Genomic DNA, 24744 nt, shown 5'->3' on the forward strand with positions numbered 1-24744 from the left:
CCCCCCATCAACCCTCAGTTTGCTCTCAGTTCTCAACAGTCTCTTATGCTTTGGCTCTCTCCCACTCTAACCTCTTTTTTTTTCCTTCCCCTCCCCCATGGGTTCCTGTTAAGTTTCTCAGGATCCACATAAGAGTGAAACCATATGGTATCTGTCTTTCTCTGTATGGCTTATTTCACTTAGCATCACACTCTCCAGTTCCATCCACGTTGCTACAAAAGGCCATATTTCATTTTTTCTCATTGCCACGTAGTATTCCATAGTGTATATAAACCACAATTTCTTTATCCATTCATCAGTTGATGGACATTTAGGCTCTTTCCATAATTTGGCTATTGTTGAGAGTGCTGCTATGAACATTGGGGTACAAGTGCCCCTATGCATCAGTACTCCTGTGTCCCTTGGATAAATTCCTAACAGTGCTATTGCTGGGTCATAGGGTAGGTCTATTTTTAATTTTCTGAGGAACCTCCACACTGCTTTCCAGAGCGGCTGCACCAATTTGCATTCCCACCAACAGTGCAAGAGGGTTCCCGTTTCTCCACATCCTCTCCAGCATCTATAGTCTCCTGATTTGTTCATTTTGGCCACTCTGACTGGCGTGAGGTGATACCTGAGTGTGGTTTTGATTTGTATTTCCCTGATAAGGAGCGACGCTGAACATCTTTTCATGTGCCTGTTGGCCATCCGGATGTCTTCTTTAGAGAAGTGTCTATTCATGTTTTCTGCCCATTTCTTCACTGGGTTATTTGCTTTTCGGGTGTGGAGTTTGGTGAGCTCTTTATAGATTTTGGATACTAGCCCTTTGTCCGATATGTCATTTGCAAATATCTTTTCCCATTCCGTTGGTTGCCTTTTAGTTTTGTTGGTTGTTTCCTTTGCTGTGCAGAAGCTTTTGATCTTCATAAGGTCCCAGTAATTCACTTTTGCTTTTAATTCCCTTGCCTTTGGGGATGTGTCGAGTAAGAGATTGCTACGGCTGAGGTCAGAGAGGTCTTTTCCTGCTTTCTCCTCTAAGGTTTTGATGGTTTCCTGTCTCACATTCAGGTCCTTTATCCATTTTGAGTTTATTTTTGTGAATGGTGTGAGAAAGTGGTCTAGTTTCAACCTTCTGCATGTTGCTGTCCAGTTCTCCCAGCACCATTTGTTAAAGAGACTGTCTTTTTTCCATTGGATGTTCTTTCCTGCTTTGTCAAAGATTAGTTGGCCATACGTTTGTGGGTCTAGTTCTGGGGTTTCTATTCTATTCCATTGGTCTATGTGTCTGTTTTTGTGCCAATACCATGCTGTCTTGATGATGACAGCTTTGTAGTAGAGGCTAAAGTCTGGGATTGTGATGCCTCCTGCTTTCGTCTTCTTCTTCAAAATTCCTTTGGCTATTCGGGGCCTTTTGTGGTTCCATATGAATTTTAGGATTGCTTGTTCTAGTTTCGAGAAGAATGCTGGTGCAATTTTGATTGGGATTGCATTGAATGTGTAGATAGCTTTGGGTAGTATTGACATTTTGACAATATTTATTCTTCCAATCCATGAGCAGGGAATGTCTTTCCATTTCTTTAAATCTTCTTCAATTACCTTCATAAGCTTTCTATAGTTTTCAGCATACAGATCCTTTACATCTTTGGTTAGATTTATTCCTAGGTATTTTATGCTTCTTGGTGCAATGGGATCAGTTTCTTTACTTGTCTTTCTGTTGCTTCATTGTTAGTGTATAAGAATGCAACTGATTTCTGTACATTGATTTTGTATCCTGCAACTTTGCTGAATTCATGTATCAGTTCTAGCAGACTTTTGGTGGAGTCTATCGGATTTTCCATGTATAATATCATGTCATCTGCAAAAAGCGAAAGCTTGACTTCATCTTTGCCAATTTTGATGCCTTTGATTTCCTTTTGTTGTCTGATTGCTGATGCTAGAACTTCCAGCACTATGTTAAACAACAGCAGTGAGAGTGGGCATCCCTGTCGTGTTCCTGATCTCAGGGAAAAAGCTCTCAGTTGTTCCCCGTTGAGGATGATGTTAGCTGTGGGCTTTTCATAAATGGCTTTTATGATCTTTAAGTATGTTCCTTCTATCCCGACTTTCTCAAGGGTTTTTATTAAGAAAGGGTGCTGGATTTTGTCAAAGGCCTTTTCTGCATCGATTGACAGGATCATATGGTTTTTCTCTTTTTTTTTGTTAATGTGATGTATCACGTTGATTGATTTGCGAATGTTGAACCAGCCCTGCCTCCCAGGAATGAATCCCACTTGATCATGGTGAATAATTCCTTTTATATGCCGTTGAATTCGATTTGCTAGTATCTTATTGAGAATTTTTGCATCCATATTCATCAGGGATATTGGCCTGTAGTTCTCTTTTTTTACTGGGTCTCTGTCTGGTTTAGGAATCAAAGTAATACTGGCTTCCTAGAATGAGTCTGGAAGTTTTCCTTCCCTTTCTATTTCTTGGAATAGCTTGAGAAGGATAGGTATTATCTCTGCTTTAAACGTCTGGTAGAACTCCCCTGGGAAGCCATCTGGTCCTGGACTCTTATTTGTTGGGAGATTTTTGATAACCGATTCAATTTCTTCGCTGGTGATGGGTCTGTTCAAGCTTTCTATTTCCTCCTGATTGAGTTTTGGAAGAGTGTGGGTGTTCAGGAATTTGTCCATTTCTTCCAGGTTGTCCAATTTGTTGGCATATAATTTTTCATAGTATTCCCTGATAATTGTTTGTATCTCTGAGGGATTGGTTGTAATAATTCCATTTTCATTCATGATTTTATCTATTTGGGTCATCTCCCTTTTCTTTTTGAGAAGCCTGGCTAGAGGTTTGTCAATTTTGTTTATTTTTTCAAAAAACCAACTCTTGGTTTCGTTGATCTGCTCTACAGTGTTTTTAGATTCTATATTGTTTATTTCTGCTCTGATCTTTATTATTTCTCTTCTTCTGCTGGGTTTAGGCTGCCTTTGCTGTTCTGCTTCTAGTTCCTTTAGGTGTGCTGTTAGATTTTGTATTTGGGATTTTTCTTGTTTCTTGAGATAGGCCTGGATTGCAATGTATTTTCCTCTCAGGACTGCCTTCGCTGCGTCCCAAAGCGTTTGGATTGTTGTATTTTCATTTTCGTTTGTTTCCATATATTTTTTAATTTCTTCTCTAATTGCCTGGTTGACCCACTCATTCGTTAGTAGGGTGTTCTTTAACCTCCATGCTTTTGGAGGTTTTCCAGACGTTTTTCTGTGGTTGATTTCAAGCTTCATAGCATTGTGGTCTGAAAGTATGCATGGTATGATTTCAATTCTTGTAAACTTATGAAGGGCTGTTTTGTGACCCAGTATATGATCTATCTTGGAGAATGTTCCATGTGCACTCGAGAAGAAAGTATATTCTGTTGCTTTGGGATGCAGAGTTCTAAATATATCTGTCAAGTCCATCTGATCCAATGTCTCATTCAGGGCCCTTGTTTCTTTATTGACCATGTGTCTAGATGATCTATCCATTTCTGTAAGTGGGGTGTTAAAGTCCCCTGCAATTATCACATTCTTCTCAATAAGGTTGCTTATGTTTATGAGTAATTGTTTTATATATTTGGGTGCTCCGGTATTCGGCGCATAGACATTTATAATTGTTAGCTCTTCCTGATGGATAGACCCTGTCACTATTATATAATGTCCTTCTTCATCTCTTGTTACAGCCTTTAATTTAAAGTCTAGTTTGTCTGATATAAGGATGGCTACTCCAGCTTTCTTTTGGCTTCCAGTAGCATGATAAATAGTTCTCCATCCCCTCACTCTCAGTCTATAGGTGTCCTCAGGTCTAAAATGAGTCTCTTGTAGACAGCAAATAGATGGGTCTTGTTTTTTTTATCCATTCTGATACCCTATGTCTTTTGGTTGGCGCATTTAGTCCATTTACATTCAGTGTTATTATAGAAAGATATGGGTTTAGAGTCATTGTGATGTCTGTATGTTTTATGCTTGTAGTGATGTCTCTGGTACTTTGTCTCACAGGGTCCCCCTTAGGATCTCTTGGAGGGCTGGTTTAGTGGTGACAAATTCCTTCAGTTTTTGTTTGTTTGGGAAGACCTTTATCTCTCCTTCTATTCTAAATGACAGACTTGCTGGATAAAGGATTCTCGGCTGCATATTTTTTCTGTCTAGCACACTGAAAATCTCGTGCCAATTCTTTCTGGCCTGCCAAGTTTCAAAAGAGAGATCAGTCACGAGTCTTATAGGTCTCCCTTTATATGTGAGGGCACGTTTACCCCTTGCTGCTTTCAGAATTTTCTCTTTATCCTTGTATTTTGCCAGTTTCACTACGATATGTCGTGCAGAAGATCGATTCAAGTTACGTCTGAAGGGAGTTCTCTGTGCCTCTTGGATTTCAATGCCTTTTTCCTTCCCCACTTCAGGGAAGTTCTCAGCTATTATTTCTTCAAGTACCCCTTCAGCACCTTTCCCTCTCTCTTCCTCCTCTGGGATACCAATTATGCGTAGATTATTTCTTTTTAGTGTATCACTTAGTTCTCTAATTTTCCCCTCATACTCCTGGATTTTTTTATCTCTCTTTTTCTCAGCTTCCTCTTTTTCCATAACTTTATCTTCTAGTTCACCTATTCTCTCCTCTGCCTCTTCAATCCGAGCCGTGGTGGTTTCCATTTTGTTATGCATTTCATTTAAAGCGTTTTTCAGCTCCTCGTGACTGTTCCTTAGTCCCTTGATCTCTGTAGCAAGAGATTCTCTGCTGTCAGCTATACTGTTTTCAAGCCCAGCGATTAATTTTATGACTATTATTCTAAATTCACTTTGTTATATTATTTAAATCCTTTTTGATCAGCTCATTAGCTGTTGTTATTTCCTGGAGATTCTTCTGAGGGGAATTCTTCCGCTTGGTCATTTTGGATAGTCCCTGGCGTGGTGAGGACCTGCAGGGCACTTCCCCTGTGCTGTGGTGTATAACTGGAGTTGGTGGGCGGAGCCGCAGTCAGACCTGATGTCTGCCCCGAGCCCACCGCTGGGGCCACAGTCAGACTGGTGCGTGCCTTCTCTTCCCCTCTCCTAGGGGCGGGATTCACTGTGGGGTGGGGTGGCCTGTCTGGGCTACTTGCACACTGCCAGGCTTGTGATGCTGGGGATCTGGCGTCTTAGCTGGGGTGGGTAGGCAAGGTGCACAGGGGCAGGAGGGGCAGGCTTAGCTTGCTTCTCCTTAGGTGATCCACTTCAGGAGGGGCCCTGTGGCAGCAGGAGGGAGTCAGATCCGCTGCCGGGGGTTTGGCCCCGCAGAAGCGCAGAGTTGGGTGTTTGCGCGGAGCGAGCAAGTTCCCTGGCAGGAACTGGTTCTCTTTGGGATTTTGGCTGGGGGATGGGCAGGGGAGATGGCGCTGGCGAGCGCCTTTGTTCCCCACCAAACTGAGCTCTGTCGTCGGGGAGCTCAGCAGCTCTCCTTCCCTTTGTCCTCCAGCCTTCCCGCTTTCTGAGCAGAGCTGTTAACTTATGACCTCCCAGACGCTAACTCGCGCTTGCTGTAGGAACACAGTCCGTCAGGCCCGTCCGCTTTTTGCAAGCCAGACTCGGGGGCTCTGCTTGGCCGGCGAGCCGCCCCTCCGCCCCGGCTCCCTCCCGCCAGTCCTGGAGCGCGCACCGCTTCGCCGCCCTTCCTACCCTCTTCCGTGGGCCTCTCGTCTGCGCTTGGCTCCGGCGACTCCGTTCTGCTAATCCTCTGGCGGTTTTCTGGGTTATTTAGGCAGGTGTAGGTGGAATCTAAGTGATCAGCAGGACGCGCGGTGAGCCCAGCGTCCTCCTACGCCGCCATCTTCCTTCTCTCTCCTAGAGTAACCTTTAAAGGTATATTTAATTCATACTCTCATTTTACAGATAAGGAAAATAGGTAATTTGCCAAGATCCCCAAGACCAAGACGGTTACTTGTGGAGCTGGGATTTGACTCCCAAGCTTGTGATCCTTCCTGGCATGACACAGCCTCTCATGAAGACTGACATCTAGTGAAAATGCAACAGAAAAGAAAGATTTCCTTGCTATCACAAAGACTCAACAAATATTTGTCAAACTGAACTGAATTCAAACTCCTAGAGGAGAATCTTAGAAACAAAATTTGAAATATATACATAAAACTAAAGTTAGCTTTGAAAGAAATACATTAACTAGCTAATGAAACAAACTATGTGAACAGCATTTCTTTATTCACTGATATCCACATAACAAATATTTACTTAAAAAATTTTATATATTTTTAAAATTTTAATTTAATTAAAAAAAATTTTTTTTGAGAGAGAGAGAGAGAGAGAGAGAGAGAGCATGTACAGAGTGGGGGCAGGGGCAGAGGGAGAGGAAGAGAAAGAATCTTAAGCAGGCTCTATGCCCAGCCCAATGTGGGGCTCGATCCCACAACCCTGGGATTGTGACCCGAGCTGAAATCAAGTGTTGGCCACATAACCAACTGAGCCACTCACAAACATTTACTTTTTAAATGTGAGCCACTCACAAATGGGCACCCACAAACATTTACTTTTTAAAAGTACTTGTTCCAGGGGCGTCTGGGTTGCTCAGTCGGTTAAGCATCCGACTACAGCTCAGGTCATGATCTCACGGTTTGTGAGTTCAATTCCCACATTGGGCTCTGTGCTCACAGCACAGAACCTGGAGCCTGTTTCAGATTCTCTCTCTTCCCTCCTTCTCTCTCTCTGCCCTCCCTCCTTTGCTTGCATGCTCCCTCTCTCTCTATCTCAAAAATAAATAAACATTAAAATAAATAAATAAAATAATAAAAGTACCTATTCCGATGGGGCACCTGGGAGGCTCAGTTAAGCCGCCGACTTGATTTCAGCTGGGGTCATGATCTCACCGTTGTGAGATGGAGCCCTGAGTGGGGTTCTGCACTAAGCGTGGAGCCTGTCTGAGATTCTGTCCCTCCCTCTTCCTCTGCTCCTCCCTCGTTTGCCCATGCACTCACGTTTGTGCTCTCTCTCTCTCTCTCTCTCACTCAAAAAAATAAAATAAATTTAAAAATTAAAAATTAAAAAAAAAGTATTCTTTGCTCCATTCTAAAAGGGTTCAAGGCGGGGGCGCCTGGGTGGCGCAGTCGGTTAAGCGTCCGACTTCAGCCAGGTCACGATCTCGCGGTCTGGGAGTTCGAGCCCCGCGTCAGGCTCTGGGCTGATGGCTCAGAGCCTGGAGCCTGTTTCCGATTCTGTGTCTCCCTCTCTCTCTGCCCCTCCCCCGTTCATGCTCTGTCTCTCTCTGTCCCAAAAATAAAAATAAACGTTGAAAAAAAAAATTAAAAAAAAAAGGGTTCAAGGCATAGGCATTAGACTAGCAATGTCAATAAATGAAATAATATTTAGAGATTCCAGTTAATCACGTCAGCACACAGAATTATCCAGTAAATGGTAGCCATTGCCATTGGTGACAGCAATGTGCGGAAAGCCAAGAGAACTGGGATTTGCTTCTTACCAGTTGTGTGAACTTAGGCACATCACTGAACTTCTCTGGACCTGCCTTTCCTTGTCTATGAAATGAGGAGGATGATAGCAATGATCTCTAAGGTCCTTTACAACAATAAAACCTATATGAAGACTGAGTACTCTTTTTATCATTTCCTGCATGTCATGATTGGCCAAGCCATTTTCTACTACTAAGCAATTAATTATCTAATTTATTAAGTGGAAACTGCAACAGTTAAGGAGCAACTAAGAATAGTTAATTAAAACTGTTACACCAAAGGTTCTAATAAAATGTTTCTAAACATATGCTCATGGGCTTATTTGAAAATAAAGCTTATTCATTGTTCCTAGTGAAATCTCATGTGATCAAACATTAGAGAATGCACAAATTCTGTTATATCCATAGTAATAACATTACAATGTAGCCTTAGTCTGACAATGGAATATACAAATTATTTCACAGCTATGTAGAGCAGGTCTTTTTTTAAAAGGCACCTCACCTCTATCAAGCTTCAGTGTTTAGTCTTTCACCTTCTAAATCCTACCTGTTCTTCAAAACTCAGTTCTAGAATAATTTATTTTCCACGAATCTTCCCAGGTCCCTCTCCCATCTAACCCTCTCTCCCCCAGGCTGTTTTGGATGCCCCTATGGCACTCTCAAGATCCCTGACCCTTCTGTTTTAGCACTTGTTAACAGTGTTACATTGTATTATCACTGCCTGTCATTTCCTTGTCTACCGTCCCCTCGGGCTGTGATCTTCTGGAGGACAGAAGACAACTCCACTGTCAGTGGTTAGCAGGAGGCCTAGATCTACTGCGTGCCCAGAAGATGTTGATGATGAAAATAATAGATGCATTTTTTATCTTATGTCAAATTTCCAAATCCCTCAAATATTATCCATACCTTCACACATGCCTATTCTTCTTCTATGGATGGGCATAGCTGGAGCCTTTTTGAATATGTCTCCTGCAGAGGAGAAAGGGGAAAAAGAAGCAACTTGTATTAATGGTTACTGCACACACTTTTTCCATTAACATTAAAAATAATCTTCATAAAACCTATGAGGTAACTTTATCTCTACTTATTATCTCCATTATACAGAAACTGAGGCTCAAAGGGATAATAGAATTTGCCAAACAGAGCTCCTGAAGGACAGAGGTGGGATTAGCCTGACTCCATCTAATTTCACACTGCCTCTCCAGGGAGAAGAGTGGGGTGGTGCTGGGGTTGGGTAGATGGGGGTGGGGCCTTATGTTCTGAAACCTCTCCTGTGTCTTAAAAGCAATCTATCCCACAAGTTAGCTCTTACTACCCTGAATTTTAGCCCTTTACCTGAAGGGTAAGCAGCAAATGCTCTCCCACCATAACTAATACCTGTGTTCCTCCCCAGTCATTATTTGAGCCCCGGAGGTTGTACAGATGCTATTGTTAAGTTGTTCTCATTAAGAGAGAAATAGGGCGGGACAGGGGAGGAGTGTGGCAAATCAAATCCTCAGGTCCAACCAACCAGCTAAACAAAGAAACATAGGTGCCCTTATAATTAAGGTTCACAATGAGCTTGTGATGCCTTTGTGTGAAGATTCAAGACTTTTAAAGAAAAATAACATTGTCCTTAATACAGGAATTGCCTTTCAGAGGAAGAAAGTAAGTTTCCATGCTCTTACTAATTGCTTGTTACATGAAGTTGACTATCCTAGAGTCACAATATGACATGTAATTGTAAAATTATAACAGATTCTATTTATGGTTTGTATTGGGAAGGAATGTAAATTAACACTATACTTTGGGGAATTTAAAGTAATTCCAAAACATTTGTTTTAAATAGTTAATACTAGGTTTATGAAATTAAATTTTAATATGTTGCATTTAATGAAGTGTGTGTGTGTGTGTGTGTGTGTGTGTGTGTGTATCAGCCTGAAAGATATTTTCTGTTGATGAAAAATTGTTTTATTTTCCTGTACCATAATCCTTAATGCTATGATGATTTGTTTTTTATGAGATTTTTCATAAGTATTATTACCTTAACATATCTGAGTATAAAATTGAAGATGTATTATTTTTCATTTATGTGTAGAATTTTTCAGTTGCTTTCAAAAGACCTCATAAATCCAGAGAATAGATCAAATCTTTGAATATAATAAACAAAATGCATGACAAAGTGAAGTTCTAAATATGCCAGATTCTTTTCTTTGAAGAATTCATGGCTGAACTGATTTTGGAAAAGTTAGACTGAAAGAATTGGTATTTTTTTGTGTATATCGTGTCTGGGTTTGAATTCTGTTTTAGTAAATACAAGCACATGTAATGCTACATGGATTTCTTTTAAATGCGGACAGCTTCCTCCTATGAATCCTGACAGGTTGTGCATTAACCTTTTAAGTTAAATAACAGTATCTTCAGATATCAACATAAGCAATGTACTAAAATCTTTGTATCAATGTAAAAAACAACTTATAATTTATAAAATGTATAATCATTTAAATAACTCTTCTAACTATACCAGGCACTGTTCTTACTGCTCTGTTAACTCTTTAATACTGAAAACAACCCCCATGAAGTCAGTCTAATATTATGCCCATTTTGCAGCCAAGAAAACTGAGGAACAAAGAGGTTAAGTAACTTACCCAAGATCACTGAGCTAGTAAGTGGTAGAGCTAGAATCCAAACCAAGGCAGGCTTTAGAGCCAGCCCATGCTCTTACCCACCCCACTGAACAAATTAGACTCAGTAGAGAGGTGATCTGAGTAATAAAATGATTATAAAGAACAGACTTTGCTATAAGGGTTGTGCCTAAATTATTGAAAATGACAGTATATATACATATGCATACATACATGTATATGTATATGTATATGTATATGTATATGTATATGTATATGTATACACACACACACACACACACACACACACACACACACACACACACACACACCTGGCAGTGTGTTAGGCTAAGTGCTTTAAGTATATCCTTGCATTTAATCCTCATAACCACACTGTGATGTATTTATCTAATTATGTAAACTAGGGCAAGTTATTTGACTTCCCTTAATTTAAGCCCCAATTTCCTCACCAGCTGATGTGGGGATGAAACTATATACAGAGTGCTTAGCATACTGCCTAGCACAAAGTAAATTCTCTATGAAAGTTAGCTATTATTATCATCACTGGTTTTAGGCTTAGAAAAACCAAGTAACTTGTTCAAGATGACATACGTTGAAGAGGGCAGAGCTATAACTTGGAAGCTAGGTCTAATTAGTGCCCTAACTACAGTGGCTAAAGAACATAGTCTTAGCCTTAAGTCTTAGCACAGTTTACTGTGCTAAACTGCACTGAATTCTTATCTGCTCTCCTTTGCCACAATGCCTTGCTCATTGTAGGTACTTTGATAATAATCAGGGATATGGATTCATTAAAACAAAACTTGTTTTAATTCCAAAATAATAAAAATTTACTACAGAAACTTAAAAAAAAAGATAGAGGTAAGCAAAAGAAGGAGAACTAAAAATCACTCAAGATCCCACCTTCCAAAATAATCACTGTTACTCTTTCACAAACAGAATCATTCTAAGCATACAATTTTGTGATCTGCTTTTTCTCTCCCTTTGAAATATATTGTGAACATCTTTCCACATTGATAAATATTTATCTACTGTATCATTCTTAATGTCTGCAGACTATTACATTGTATGATCAGTCCCATTTGTTGACCCTTAAAGAGGATTTCCAATCTTTCCACATTCCAAAGAATGCTACAGTAAACAATCATCCAGCTACATCCTTGAACACATTAATGATTACTTCCTTAAAATAAATTTATAGAAATGGAGCTATCAGATCAAAGGATACTAGTTAGCAGAATTTTGAGTTGGTATATCCCATCTTCTCAGGTACAAAACTCTTGTATTACATAGTCAAATGAGATTATAGGAAAACAGCTCTTACAAGAAACAGGGATTATTCAGTTTTAAGGAGGCACTAAGAATGAAATCATTTAAAACTTGGATTAAATGATATAATCCATGGAAAGTAAATAAGATAAGTGATCAATAACTAATTGCTATTATTATATTGAAAAAACATCAAATTTGTTTCATATGTCATTCCAAATCCTTTGTTAAAAAATGTTTATTTTTGAGAGAGAGAAAGAGAGTGCACACGCACGAGAGCAAGCTCAAGTAGGGGAGGGGCAAAGAGAGAGGGAGACAGAGGATCTGAAGTGGGTTCTGCACTGACAGCAGTGAGCCCGATGCAGGGCTTGAACTCACAAACTGTGAGATCATGACTTGAACCCAAGTTGGATGCTTAACCGACTGACCCACCCAGGTGTCCCCCAAGTCCTTTTATTACCTAGGCCTCCTCTTTAGTTTATTTGAAGGTCTCAATGAATCAAGCCCTAAAACAAGAAAAAATTTGGGAATCCTGAGCATTACAAAGTAATTACTAAGTAACTTAGCAGTTTACTTAGTAATTCATATTCATACCTGTATTTCTTGTATTTTGAATCAAGTTAGATTTTCTGTAGGCAATAATGGACATTCTCTACAACCCTATGGTCTGTGAGTTTCTGAATTCAGAACATGGAAGTTTTATAAAGATCAGGGGAGCCAAAGAAGCCACTTGCCCCCTTTTTTTTTTTTTACCTACCCATTTTTATTTTTATGTATTTATTTTTTTTAATGTTTATTTATTTATTTTGAGAGAGAGGGAGACTATGCAAGGGACGGGCAGGGAGAGGGAGAGAGAAAATCCCAAGCAGGCTCTGCACTGTTAGTGCAGAGCCCTATGTGGGTGGGGTTCAATCTTGCAATGGGTGAGATCATGACCTAAGCCAAAATCAAGACTCACTCACTTAACGGAATGAGCCACCCAGGGGTCCCTGACCTACCTTTTTTTTTTATTTTTTTAATGTTTAGTTTATTACTTATATGAGAGAGAGAGAGACAGAGTGTGAGTGGGGGAGGAGCAGAGAGCGAGGGAGACACAGAATCTGAAGCAGGCTCCAGGCTCTGAGTTGTCAGCACAGAGCCGGAAGAGGGGTTTGAATTCATGAACCATGAGATCATGACCTGAACCCAAGTCGGAAGCTCAACCGACTAAGCCACCCAGGTGCCCCCCACCCACATTTTTAATTATCATCACATTACCCAGCATGGAACTAACTTTGTATATTATTCAAACCTCTGGCGTGGTTTAGCAGGCCAGGCAGTAAACTGAAGGGCTCTCCCAAATCAGGCCAGCAAACAGTTTAACCTTAAATTATCATTAACACATTTATTTTAAATTATAGAGCACTAAAGTGTTGGCCATTTTGCTTGGGGTTTAGTGATGTCATTGTCTCCATTTCTCACTTCTCTTTGGACATAACTTGGACAGGAGTCAACTAGCTAAACATGGCTTGAGGGACCAACTTAAAGCGTCCACACTGCCTGCCGGAGACAGGCCATTTTCCTAGTGTGCCTTCCCACAAAGGGTAAGATTTATCCTAAGGTTTCCAAAGTGGGCAAGTTTGTAAACTCTCAAGGCTCAGCACAGCGTTTTGCCAATAACATTGGTCCAGATGGTGTTGGTAGACATGAACGGCAAAGCAGCTACCACTTTTAAAATTTAAGAACAGGCAGCAGTATTGGAGAAAAGGGAGTTTTACTCATTCACCTTTTCCAGCATAGATTCCAGGCCAAGCGCCAGGACCACAAACGGAGCCTGCCTCACAGGGGCCAGTCCTCCCTCTCTCGCGCGGGGCGCCCCCTGGAGGCGACGGTGGGGGTGGCGGCAGCGACGGCGGCGGGGGTGGCGAAGCGGCCGCGCAGCGCTGGGCGGGCGAGCGAGCGAGGTAGCGAGCGCGCTAGCGAGCGCTGTGCGACTCCGCGGACGTACCCCCGCGCGCAGCGCGCCGCGCCCCGCGCCCCGCTCGCCGTGTCGCGCCCAGCAGCTGCCGCCTCCTGCCGGACCGCACCGCCAGGAAGATGCGCCTCAAGAATCAGGTAGCCGCGCCTCTGATCGGCCCCGCGCCCCCGACGCCCCGCCCACCCGCTGTCACGGGAGCCGGCGGCCACGCGGCCACGTGGCCGGGACTCGGCTGCCCCCGGCGCCCAGTCCCGCCGCCCCGATTCCCACGGAGGGAGTGGGAGCCCTTGCAGTTGGGAATCGCGCCGCGCGCCTTTGGTCGGAGGGCTCCTGGAGACCCCTCCCTCGCCCATCTGGCAGCTCTGTTCCCGCTGGGCTCCGGGTCACTCCCCCGCTGGCCTCCCGAGACTCCCCTGGCCTCTGGGGAGACAACCGAAAGTTGGGTGGGCGCGCGCCTTCTCTCCCGCAACTGCGGGCAGTGCCCGCGCGGAGAAGCCGCCGCCCTGCGCCACTCCCCTCTGCGCCTTTCGAGAGCTGTCCTCGGAGTGGTTTTCCTGAACTAGCTGGTGGCGCCAAAAAGTCCGGGCGGCTTCGAGCGAGCAAGGCCCCAGGGTGCTGGGCGAGCGGGCATGGATCCTCCGGGGGCCTGTCTCTCTGTGTGACTCCCGTTAATTGTTGAGAAGCTGCACTCTCCAATGGTTTCCCCCATTACTGGCAGCTGTGGACCTGGGCTTGGGATATTTCTGGAGGAGATTGAGAGGGCGCTTCTGTTTCACTAAGCACTGCTCTCGTTTAGCGGAGGAAAAAGAAGGCTCAGGTGTTGGCTAGGGGCTATCAGTGTTTTCTGATTGTTTTCTCTTTGGGCTGGGGGTTGTCAAACGTTGGGGATTCAGTAAACACACGTCCTGAAGTCTTTAATTTACGGGAGACGAATTCGTTTCTAAAAGGAAGAGAACCTCCCCTCCCCCAACATATCTTGGATTTAGGTAGACTACAGGGAAACCAAGGGTAAGGGCTTCTAGGAAACACCTCCAGGTTTGGGGAAAAGTGAGTCTTATTGATTCCCAAGGTGTTAGCTGGTATCGTTCAACGGTGGTAATTCTCATAAAATCTTCCTCTTGGGGATTCAAATACTGCCTCCATAACGCAGTTTGGCAGGAGCCTTGTGGGATCCTGAAAGCCTATCTGTGCCCCTTACCTAACTGCTTTATTTTATTTTATTTTTTTAAATGTTTATTTATTTTTTGAGAGAGAGAGAAGCCCAAGCAGGCTTAGCTCTGTCAGTGCAGAGACTGGGGGGGGGGGGGGGGGAGGGGGGGCTCAGTCCCCTGAACCTCAAGATCATGACTTCAGCCAAAATCAAGAGTCTCATCAAGATGCTCATTGGACTGAGCCACCCAGGCACCCCTAGCTGCTTTATTTTAGTAGTACCCCTTAAAGAGGCTGCCACCCTTTCTGTCTTGCATTTGTGTGCCTAATTTTTTTATATTTTATAACACTTGCAAATTGACACTGAATAAGTTTTAACCTCAGTCATTTCAGAATAAGTTTGATGTTTTAAAGTTTTGAATGGAACTTCATTCATGAGGGAAGTAGTCTGTGTGTTTTGTAAATGTGAGTGGGTAGAATTTTAAACTGAATAAAATTAGTGTAATGAAGAATCAAAAGGTTCAATCCAGATGTTTGCCTCCACGAATCCGTAAAAAAATGACAGTGCAGTGCTGCACGCTGCCTTTCCTTGTGGTCCTTGGGTAAAGTGGGCTGTGGCACTGTGGTTGACTAAGAACAAGTGGATGGTTGGATTCCTTCCATTCATTTTCTAAAGCACTAACCATTCTTTGGGACTGATGGAGTTGTGACCCACCCACCTATATAGAGGATTTTCCCCCTCTCCCAACTACTTTAGAAATATGTGAGGGATTTACAAGCAGGTTTTCAGTTAAAGAATTTGCAAGTAATCCTCTTTAGTTATCATTAGTATTAGACCCTGAAGCCTTTGCTTGCTTGTTAAGATGAGGTACTTGGATGTGGTGAGGCTGTGATGTAGAGCTGGTGGCCTCACTAATTCCACTATGTAGTGTGTGTTTTGAATTAACAGAGAACACCTTAGCATTTGTGTAGAGGCAATATAGTTTAACATAAGGGATTCTAATTCAGATGTTCTTGGTTCAGGTCTCATCTCACCACTCAGTAGTTATCTGACCTTGCATAATTAATTTATTGGTCCTACCATCCCTCCCTTTTTATTCCCAGTAGATCAACAGGGATAATACCAACCTTCAACAGGGAATTAAATAGAATACTATATAAGTACTGTGCCTGGCATTAGGCACTCAGCAAATACTCCTATTGTTCACTATCATTAAGCAATAGCTATTACCATCACTATTACTATATCTACTTAAAAATACCTACCTACCTATGGTTGGATAGAGAGTTTGACTGCAAATGGCAGGAGGGAACTGTCTGGGGTGATTAAAATATCCTATATCTTGATTGGGGTGTTGATTAGAAGGGTGTATCCATTTGTCAAAACTCATCAAAACTGAACCCTTAAGATCTGTGTGCATTTGGTTGTATGTGCATTACATCTCAGTAAAGTTAATTAAGAAAATTAATCTCCCAATATGTTAAGTATATATCTTTATGGAGGTGGTAGCTGACATACCAACCTAATTCTGCTTAATCTAGTGATTCATTTCCAGAGGCCTCTCTGCATATGAGCATATGTTCTTCATAAGTTTATGTTGGGTCATAGAAGGCACTCTCATTTTTCAAGTTGTTGCAGGACTGATGGTCTATGGAGAAGAATGATTGTGTGGCTTGTGCTGAGATGCTACTTAATTTGAAACTTACATATAGAGTTAGTTTTTACTAAATAGCTTTTTAAAATCAGATTAAAATGTTTTATTTGATCCAGTAGTGCTTGTTTGCATAATATATCCATCAAGTAGGCACAGTTCCTGAAAGGCCAGAGTCATTTTCTATCCCTTTTCTTGCTTTCAGTAAATTCTTTGTATCGTTCATACTTAAGTGAGATACCTAACATGTTTTTAGCACAGCACCAGGCATGTAGTAAATGCTAATATATGCTAGATGTTATTATTAAAACTGATAGATTCATATTCATCTTTTTTGGAGGTCAGAAATCAACATTATGTATATTTTAATGTCAATTCATTATAAAGATGTGAAAAACAGGTGTTTTCCTGAAGCCTCTCTCCTTGGCTAGAAGATGGTTGTCTTTTTATCTTAACATGGTCTTTTCTCTGTGTGTGTATGTGCCCTAATCACATCTTCTTATAAAAACACTACTCATATTTGAATTAGGGCTCACTCGTATGACTTCATTTTACCTTAACTACTACCTCTTTAAAGGCTTTATCTCCAAATAATCATATTCTGAGGTGGTAGGTGTTTAGGACTTTAACATATTGATTCTGGGAGGTTATAGGTCAGCCCACAACACATGGTATCTAGTAAAAAGCTGTGTTGGTTCTTTCAAAATAACTCAACAGTAGAATATGAAACAAGTCAGATTTTGATTCTTGTTTTAGAACAGTTCAATTTTGATCTAAATGGTGTAGTTCCCTACTGCAGTGAGAAACCCAAACATATCCATCACATACACACGCACCTTTTACATGTAAGGCCAATTACAACTGAGGCAGAGTTAGGGTCATTGTCTAAGCTGAGTATTCCATGCATGGGTCCACTAAAAATCATGTCCTTCATTGATTGGGAAAGATAGCTATACAGCAGCGTCCTAATCTTTCTGCCTTTTTAGTACTTTGGATAACGGAGGTAGGAGGTTTGGCTCTCTGGAAAGAAACCACTTACTCCTCTGATACCTTTATACTTAGTGCTGTCTTTTGAGCTCTTGTTTGACTTTCCAGGTATCTCTCCAACAAAATAATTATACTAATACCTTTATACATATTTTGTACATATTCAAACCATGAATTTATGGACCCAAACTTACTGCACAAACAACCTTTGTTCCTTACATCAAAGCCTAGAGATAGTTTACTCAGAGGTACCTAAATTGCCCACTTCATGGTTTATTCCCCTTACCAGTTTGAGGTTCATCTTGGCTCTTCATGTTCACGCATCAGGATATGATATTTTATCTAAAGGAAAAAAAAACTAAACTTATGTTGTGCAAAAATGGCTCTCAAATGCATTCTGTGTGTTACTATCAGTTTGTGCTAATTTGCACAGCCTCTGAACAAACTGGCAAAGTGGCTAGTGTTGATGTTGCAGCTGCTGCAGTGTTCCCAGTTGCTTTAAGAATTTTTACATTTTATTTGTATAATGATAGAGTTTACAGTTATCCACAGCGTGTTAATTACAAACACTTATTATCTTTTATAGTACCAGATTTATTCTTGATCTTAAATTTCTTTTAACAGAAATGTTGCAGCTTTTATATTTAATTATAATGGGGATTAATCATCACTTGTATCAGTTTTTACCTACAAGCAAAAACTTGGAACAAATCATAGTTGAGGTGAGGCTATTAGACTTAGAATGCAATGCCAACAAAACTTTCTTTTTTTGACTTTAAAAATTTCCATTAAGAAAAAAATTGCTAATATCACTGAGCCTCATTTCACATGACTGATCGGATAATTGACTGACTCATCCATTCGGTGAATGTTTGTTGAGTGTCCAGTATGGGCAAGGCTCAGTTGTAGGTGCTTGGGATAATGCAGTGAACAAAATTCAAATATCCCTGTCAATAAGGGTGCAAGGGGAGATAGACATTAAAAGTAGCCATAATAAGCAAGTACATTATATAGCATGTTAGAAGGTTATAAGTGCTCTGGGCTTGGAGGAAGTACAGTAGGATAAAGGAGATGAGGAGCTTGGGTGGGGGATTGCAATCTTGAATAGAGCAGGCCTCATTGAGAAGGTGATATCTGAACAAACTTGATGGCAGTAAAGAAGTTAGCCATATGTCTCCCTGGAGAATAAGCAGAGGGAACAGCCAGAGGAGAGGCCCTAAGGCAGGAGTGTACCTAGAAGGCTTCAAGGAACAGCAAGAAAGTCACTCTAGGCTAGAGAGGAGTGAACAAGAAGGAAAAAAAGATTATAAATTGGATTATAATGTTTGTATGCTGAATAAATTTTGTCATGGTTCATCATACACTGCTAAGTAGATAGATGTTTAACCTATATACTACGCACATTGTAGGGGCTCTGCAAATGCTTCCTGAATGTTTCTTTAACAAATGTATTAGTGCTTTTAAGAACTGGTTCTGAACCACAATAAAAAATGGAATCACTTCTAGAATTGTTGCTGATTCTGGCGCCAGCAAAAGTTAGAATTGGAGCTGGGAAAGGAGAACGGCAGGAAACTAACATGGAGATGCTGATGTGCAGATGACTGAGTCTTGCCTTACTGTTGTCACACTGACCTCACTAGGGAATCAATTTTTCACTTCGACTTAAACATTTGGTACTGAAAAATTCCTTTTCAATTTGGTTTGTGTCCTCATGACTTAAATTTTTAAGCAGAAAGTAAAAATTCCAGTGTAGGGGATACTTTTGATTGGAAAGCTTGAGATGTGTCAACCTCAGGATTCCCACACCATAGCATTTTCTTGTTTACTTCTTATTGGATGGATCCCATAATTATCATATTTGTTTACTTTATTTACAGTTTATGAAGCATTTTTTTTTACATATTTGTCCCTCACAACAAATCTATGTGAAGGTGGAGAGCCATTATTACATTTTTGGACTGAGTGTCTTCCATTTGCTCTCTAGATCTACTCTCTACCCTTTTCCCCATCCTTTCTGTGGCTTTGGAGGCTGCCTTTCATAGATTGCATCAGTGAGGTCCATTGTCCTTTTGCTTTGGGAAGGATTCAGCCAGTGGTGTGCTAGCAGGATATCTGAGGGCAGAAAGAAATTGAGTTCCAGTGCTAGGCTATTGGTTAATAGTGGTGTGTGAAGGCCACAACCCCTACCATCCTACAACTGTAGCTTTCTCTCTGGATTTTCTAAGGTCTAAGGGATGGCACAGGGTCTCCACTTCTGCCAACCTGGGGTGCTTCATCTCCCTTGATGAATTCTCTTCATTAAACCCTGCCTAATTTTATGCTTTGAGTGTGCCCTTCATTTCCTGTCTGGGACCCTGACTGAGGCACAGCTTTAAAGATGACAACCTAGAGAAGTTGGGTGACTTGTCAATGAGAGAAATCTGGTAAATGATGGAATAGGGACTTGAATCCTATTTTTGTGACTCAGAGGCACAATTAATTTTAAATATACCACAGAGGAATATATTCCAGCTGGTGGATACTATTGAAAAGCCTTTCTACTTTGGTCTCCCGTTAAAAGTATATTATATGGGATATTATTTATTGGTATTTCCTTAAATGTGGAAAGGCTTTTGTAAAGAATAGGGCTCTTTAGAAAGAAATATTATTCACTTTCTTGCCCCCAGACAAAATCCTTAACATATCATATCTTCATAAGAAAAGCATGGAGACAACATCAGGAAGCAATTAGACTGTTTGCTTTTGGTTTTTCAGGGTGATGAAAAATAAGGACAATGTGAATAATCTGTGATTTTCCTTTTTCATCTCTCTACTGGTCTACCATGAAGTCCTCTTTACACATTGTCTTACCTTCCTGTCTCCTCCCCTCCAACTGTTCCCCAGCACCAAACATTGTCTCTAAGTTGTAGATCTCAACTTAGAGATCATTTCCCTGTCCCCCACTCTCCACAGGATAAAGCCCAAGCTGTTGGTTTGTCATTCTCCATCTATCCTTACCTTTATATTTAACCTCATGCCCCTTGATTTTCTCCAGTTCAAATCCTCCACTTGCTACAATATTAAATCATTTGCAGTTGACCAAACATGCTTCATATTTGCTTTTGCTTATTTGCATTTGTTGTTCTCTCTGCCTACAAAATCAACTACCCTTGCCCTGAGCCCCAGTATCTGTCAGGAGAACCACTTACCCATCAGAGTTCTGTTGGAAATCATCACATGAAACGTTGTGGCCCCTGCAGGCAGAATTGCCACACTTGAGGAAAGAAGCCAAACTCCTTGAGGACAGAAATGGATTAAAAAATTTTTTTTAATGTTTATTTTTCAAAGAGAGAGAGAGAGAAAGCACAAACTGGGGAGGGGCAGAGAGAGAGGGAGACACAGAGCTCGACACGGGCTTGAACCCACAAACTGTGAGATCATGACCTGAACTGAAGTCAGACGCTTAACTGACTGAGCCACCCAGGCACCCCAAGGACAGAAATGGATTTTATTCATCACTCTATCTCCTGAGTTCTGGGGCCCTCTACTTAGTGAACCCTTTACTGAGTTCTGGGACCCTCTACTTAGTGGACAATCAACAAATATTTATTGAGCAAATGACTTAGTATAAGGCCCTTCAACCAAAACCTTTATAAGAAAAGTTTTGAAGTTGTTTTTACTGATTTGAATTAAAATGTTGGGGCGCCTGGGTGGCTCAGTCGGTTGAGCGGCCGACTTCAGCTCAGGTCATGATCTCGCAGTCCGTGGGTTCAAGCCCCGCATCAGGCTCCGTGCTGACAGCTCGGAGCCTGGGCCTGTTTCGGATTCTGTGTCTCCTTCTCTCTGACCCTCTCCCATTCATGCTTTGTCTCTGTCTCAAAAATGAATAAACGTTAAAAAAAAATGTCAGAAAGATGGGGTGAGGGTGGTAGCAAGGAAAAGATAAAAAGCAAAAATTCCGGGTTGTCATCAACTAGAGTTTCTAATTAGGGAGTCCATGCCATGGAGTCATGTTTTTGCTGCTAGAAGCCTGAGTAGGACTCTGTACAACTCTGGCCTCTTACTCAGTGTATAGACACCTGTGGTTGACCTGTATTAGCTTGCTCTGCTGCTATTATAGAAGGGATTTTTCTTTTATTTTTTCCCCCTGAAGATGAGTTGGCCATCTTTTCCCTACATCTCTGATATTAAAGATCTTTTAGTTCTCACAGCATGAATTTCTCAACAAAGGGTCATCTGGGAAGCAGCAGTTTTGAGGATCTTACTCAGGTCATTGGAGCTAGTGTTCCTGAAAGTGCCTGGTGCATAACTGTAATAATAGAAGTCAGATCCCAAGTTTGTATTACAAGTGAGTGTTTTGTACTACAAACTCTCCCTGTCCACTCATACTATCACTTGTTGAGGGGAAAATGATACTAACTGTAATACTATACTGTAATTTGAAGTCAAATTACTATGTTGTTTGGAGACATAGGGCAGAAGAAAAAATTTTAGTATACATGGGACACTCTTACTGTGTGTTGAAATAGTATTTCTCTCTCCTCTGAAGATGTGATCTATTCTTCTCAGGTGTATATTATGCAAGGTTATAATATTTTTATACTAAAATAATTTCAAAATACAAGTGGTATCAAACATTTTTACCAAATTAAAGTAAGTTTGAATTATTTTTTCTGATTTTTGAAATGGGAGAATCACACTGTACAAGGGAGAAGTGATTGAAGTAAACAAAAATTCAGTGATCTGTCCTCTAGTTACAAAATGTTGTCATATGGCATCACAATGGATCTGCTTTTCTGCTTTTCTAGAAAAGTTCTAGATCAGTTTTTTGCTTATCTGCTTTTCTAGATAAGTTCTGTTCATGGGACATTCTCTGATTCATAAGACAGAAGAGACGTAATAAAGTTTTCAAACCAAATTGGGATAACCTGTACTGTAAAGACTGTCATAATAGTCTTTTTTTTTCCTATGGAAAATTGGACATATGTGGGATGGAGTGATATTCAGCATGAATGAGGACAGGATAGGACCTATAAGAAGAAAAAGCAAACCACAAAAAATTAAGGTGAGAAATGTTTGTGAGTAGCAGTGTTATTACCTTATGTTTGTAGAGGATTCTGTCACTTTTCTCTTACATTTTCTGCATAAAAAGAGTAGTATAACGGCTCCGGGGTGGCTCAGTTAGTTGAGCATCTGACTCTTGATTTCAGCTCAGGTTATATGATCTCTTGGTTCATGAGATGGAGCCCCTCATTGGGTTCTACACTGACAGAGTGGAGCCTGCGTGGGATTCCCTCTCTCCTTCTCCCTCTGCCCCTCCCCTGTGTGTGCATGTGCACACACACACACACACACACACACACACACACACTCACTCTCTCTCTCTCTCTCTCTCTCTCAAATAAACTTTAAAAAAGAGTGGTATAAAAGGAGCATTAAAACTGAAGAACAAAAGTAAAAATGGAACTCTTAACCAATGGTAAGACTTCTGAGATAATTTCTTTATTATAAGTGTTCTTGTTCTTGTGTTCATTATCCTAGTTTATGGCATCATCATTTACCCAGTGAACCGGAGCAGAAAAATGCTAAGGAGTTACTGTAGATGCATCCTTCTACTTTACTATCTACATTTAGTTACAGTCTCTGAGGCCAGATAGTCAATTTGATTTTTTTAATTAGTTGAGTGCTTAGTATGTACCTTATTCAGAGAGAATGATATAGATAAAAATTATTGCACTTGTGGAACCTACATTTTCTTAGGCATCATATATTTCTGATTTAAAGGTAAGATTTCTGAAATAGAAACCCATTTTTACAATCAATGTTTGAAAAGAAAACAACTAAACTAAAACTTAGTGAGTTGTGGTGTGGTTATCATGACCTGTACATGGACGAACTTAATGAAGCTCACGGTAGGTATCTGTTCAATCATCACCTCAGTTGCATTATTTGCATTTGGGAGTCCCATATGCAATTGAATTATAACTTAAATTTGTATCCCTGATTGTCATGTAAGTTAAAAAATAGCCAAAAAGCACATAAAAAATGTTTAACATTATTAGTCATTAGTGAAATACAGATCAAAACCATGATGAGATACCACTTCACATCCACTAGCATGGCCATAATAAAAATAAAAATTAATAATAATAATAATGTGTTGGTGAAGATGTGGACAAATTAGAACCCTCATATATTGCCAGTGGGATTATAAAGTGATGCAGCAACTGTGGAAAAGTTTGTCGGTTCATACCGACATATAGAATTACCATATGACCTCCACAGTTCCACTCCTACATGGGTACCCATAAGAATTGAAAACAGTTATTCAGGTACATGTACACACATGTTTATAGCGCACTCTTCATGATAGCCATCAGGTGGAAACAGTCAAATGTCCATCAACGGATGACTGGATAAACATTATGGTATATACATATAATGAAATATTCTTCAGCTATGAGAAGGAATGAAATTCTGGTACAGGCTACCGCATGGATGAACCTCCAAAATACACTGAAAGAAGTGAAAGAAGCCAGATAAAAAAGGTGACACATGATTGTGCTTATATGAAATATCCAGAATAGAAAAGTCCAAAGAATTTGAAGGGAGATTGGTGGTTGCCAGGGACTAGTTATGGGAGTGGGAATGGAGAGAAACTGCTAAATGAGCAAGGGGGTTTTGCTTTGGAGTGATTGAAATGTTTTAGAACTAAATAGAATTAGAGAGAACAACATTGTGAATGTACTAAATGCCACTGATTGTTCACTTTAAAATGGTTAATTTCATAATATGTAAATTTCACCTTGATAAATTATTTTTAAAAATATTATACTATGATGCAAAATTCAAATAAAGGTTATTTTGTGCCCTCAAGTTTGTCTATCATATACTATCAGTGCAGTTAAAAACAGAATAAATGGTCAAATCTCTTTATATAGATCTTAGAATTCAGAGTTCAGAGAGATTGGTGTGACTTTTTCATGTGTCATCAAGGATGGTTATACAGGCACCTGACATCTAAAGTCAAAAGCTTGACTTCCAGTAGAAGCTTTATTATAATAATCAGGTATAACTGGGGTATCCATGTTCCTTCTGCCCTCAGCAGCTCAGAGTACATCAGTATGCCCCACTCAGGACTCATGAGTGGTATTGCCCTTTGCAGCTAAGTCTTGAGTAAGCACTGATGGCAGAGTTGCAATTTGCCTGGGCCAGGTGGATCCAGAGCAATGACCAAGGACTTTGTGAAGCAGTCTCCTGCTATTACCATGTTGAGGAGAACCTCGGCAGGCAGTAGCTGAGGATATGCTAGACTGGGTCCTCTTCTAACTGTGACACTACTACCAGCATGACCCCATTTGTAGCAGCAGTATTCCCACTGTCATCTGCCAAGTCTCAGACAGCCTCAGAACCCAGTGGCACTGTGAGCTCATGTTTCCATGCCCTCACAGGCCCAGAACTCTGGTCATGCCACACCTACTCTGTCTTTTGGAGTCTGGCTGGACAAAGCTGTCTGCTTACTTCTTAAGGGACAGATACCCTGAGTGCCTTGTAATACTCAAGCATGATTTATATTCCTCATTCAAGGTAATCTTTCTTTTTTTCTCTTGTTGGAGAAAAATTTAAATAAACACATGTTTCAAATCCAGCAGAGCACCTCCATACATTAAAAAGTATCAAAACTTTGAATAAC

At 40.8% G+C, this 24744-nt stretch overlaps 1 protein-coding gene across 1 annotated transcript in view; it reads left to right on the forward strand.

Annotated features, from left to right (window-relative positions):
• The first annotated feature begins 13322 nt into the window (after positions 1-13322).
• Positions 13323-24744, forward strand: part of ELAVL4 (ELAV like RNA binding protein 4) — a 148633-nt gene continuing 137211 nt past the window's right edge. Inside the window, exon 1 of the mRNA XM_086716932.1 lies at positions 13323-13421. Within this exon, the coding sequence (XP_086573058.1) occupies positions 13404-13421 (18 nt within the window). The 5' untranslated portion in view covers positions 13323-13403. The remainder of the gene's footprint in view (positions 13422-24744) is intronic.

This window comes from Puma concolor, chromosome C1 (genome assembly GCF_028749965.1).
Source record: "Puma concolor isolate L17-30 chromosome C1, mPumCon1.1.hap2, whole genome shotgun sequence".
Lineage (NCBI taxonomy): Eukaryota > Metazoa > Chordata > Mammalia > Carnivora > Felidae > Puma > Puma concolor.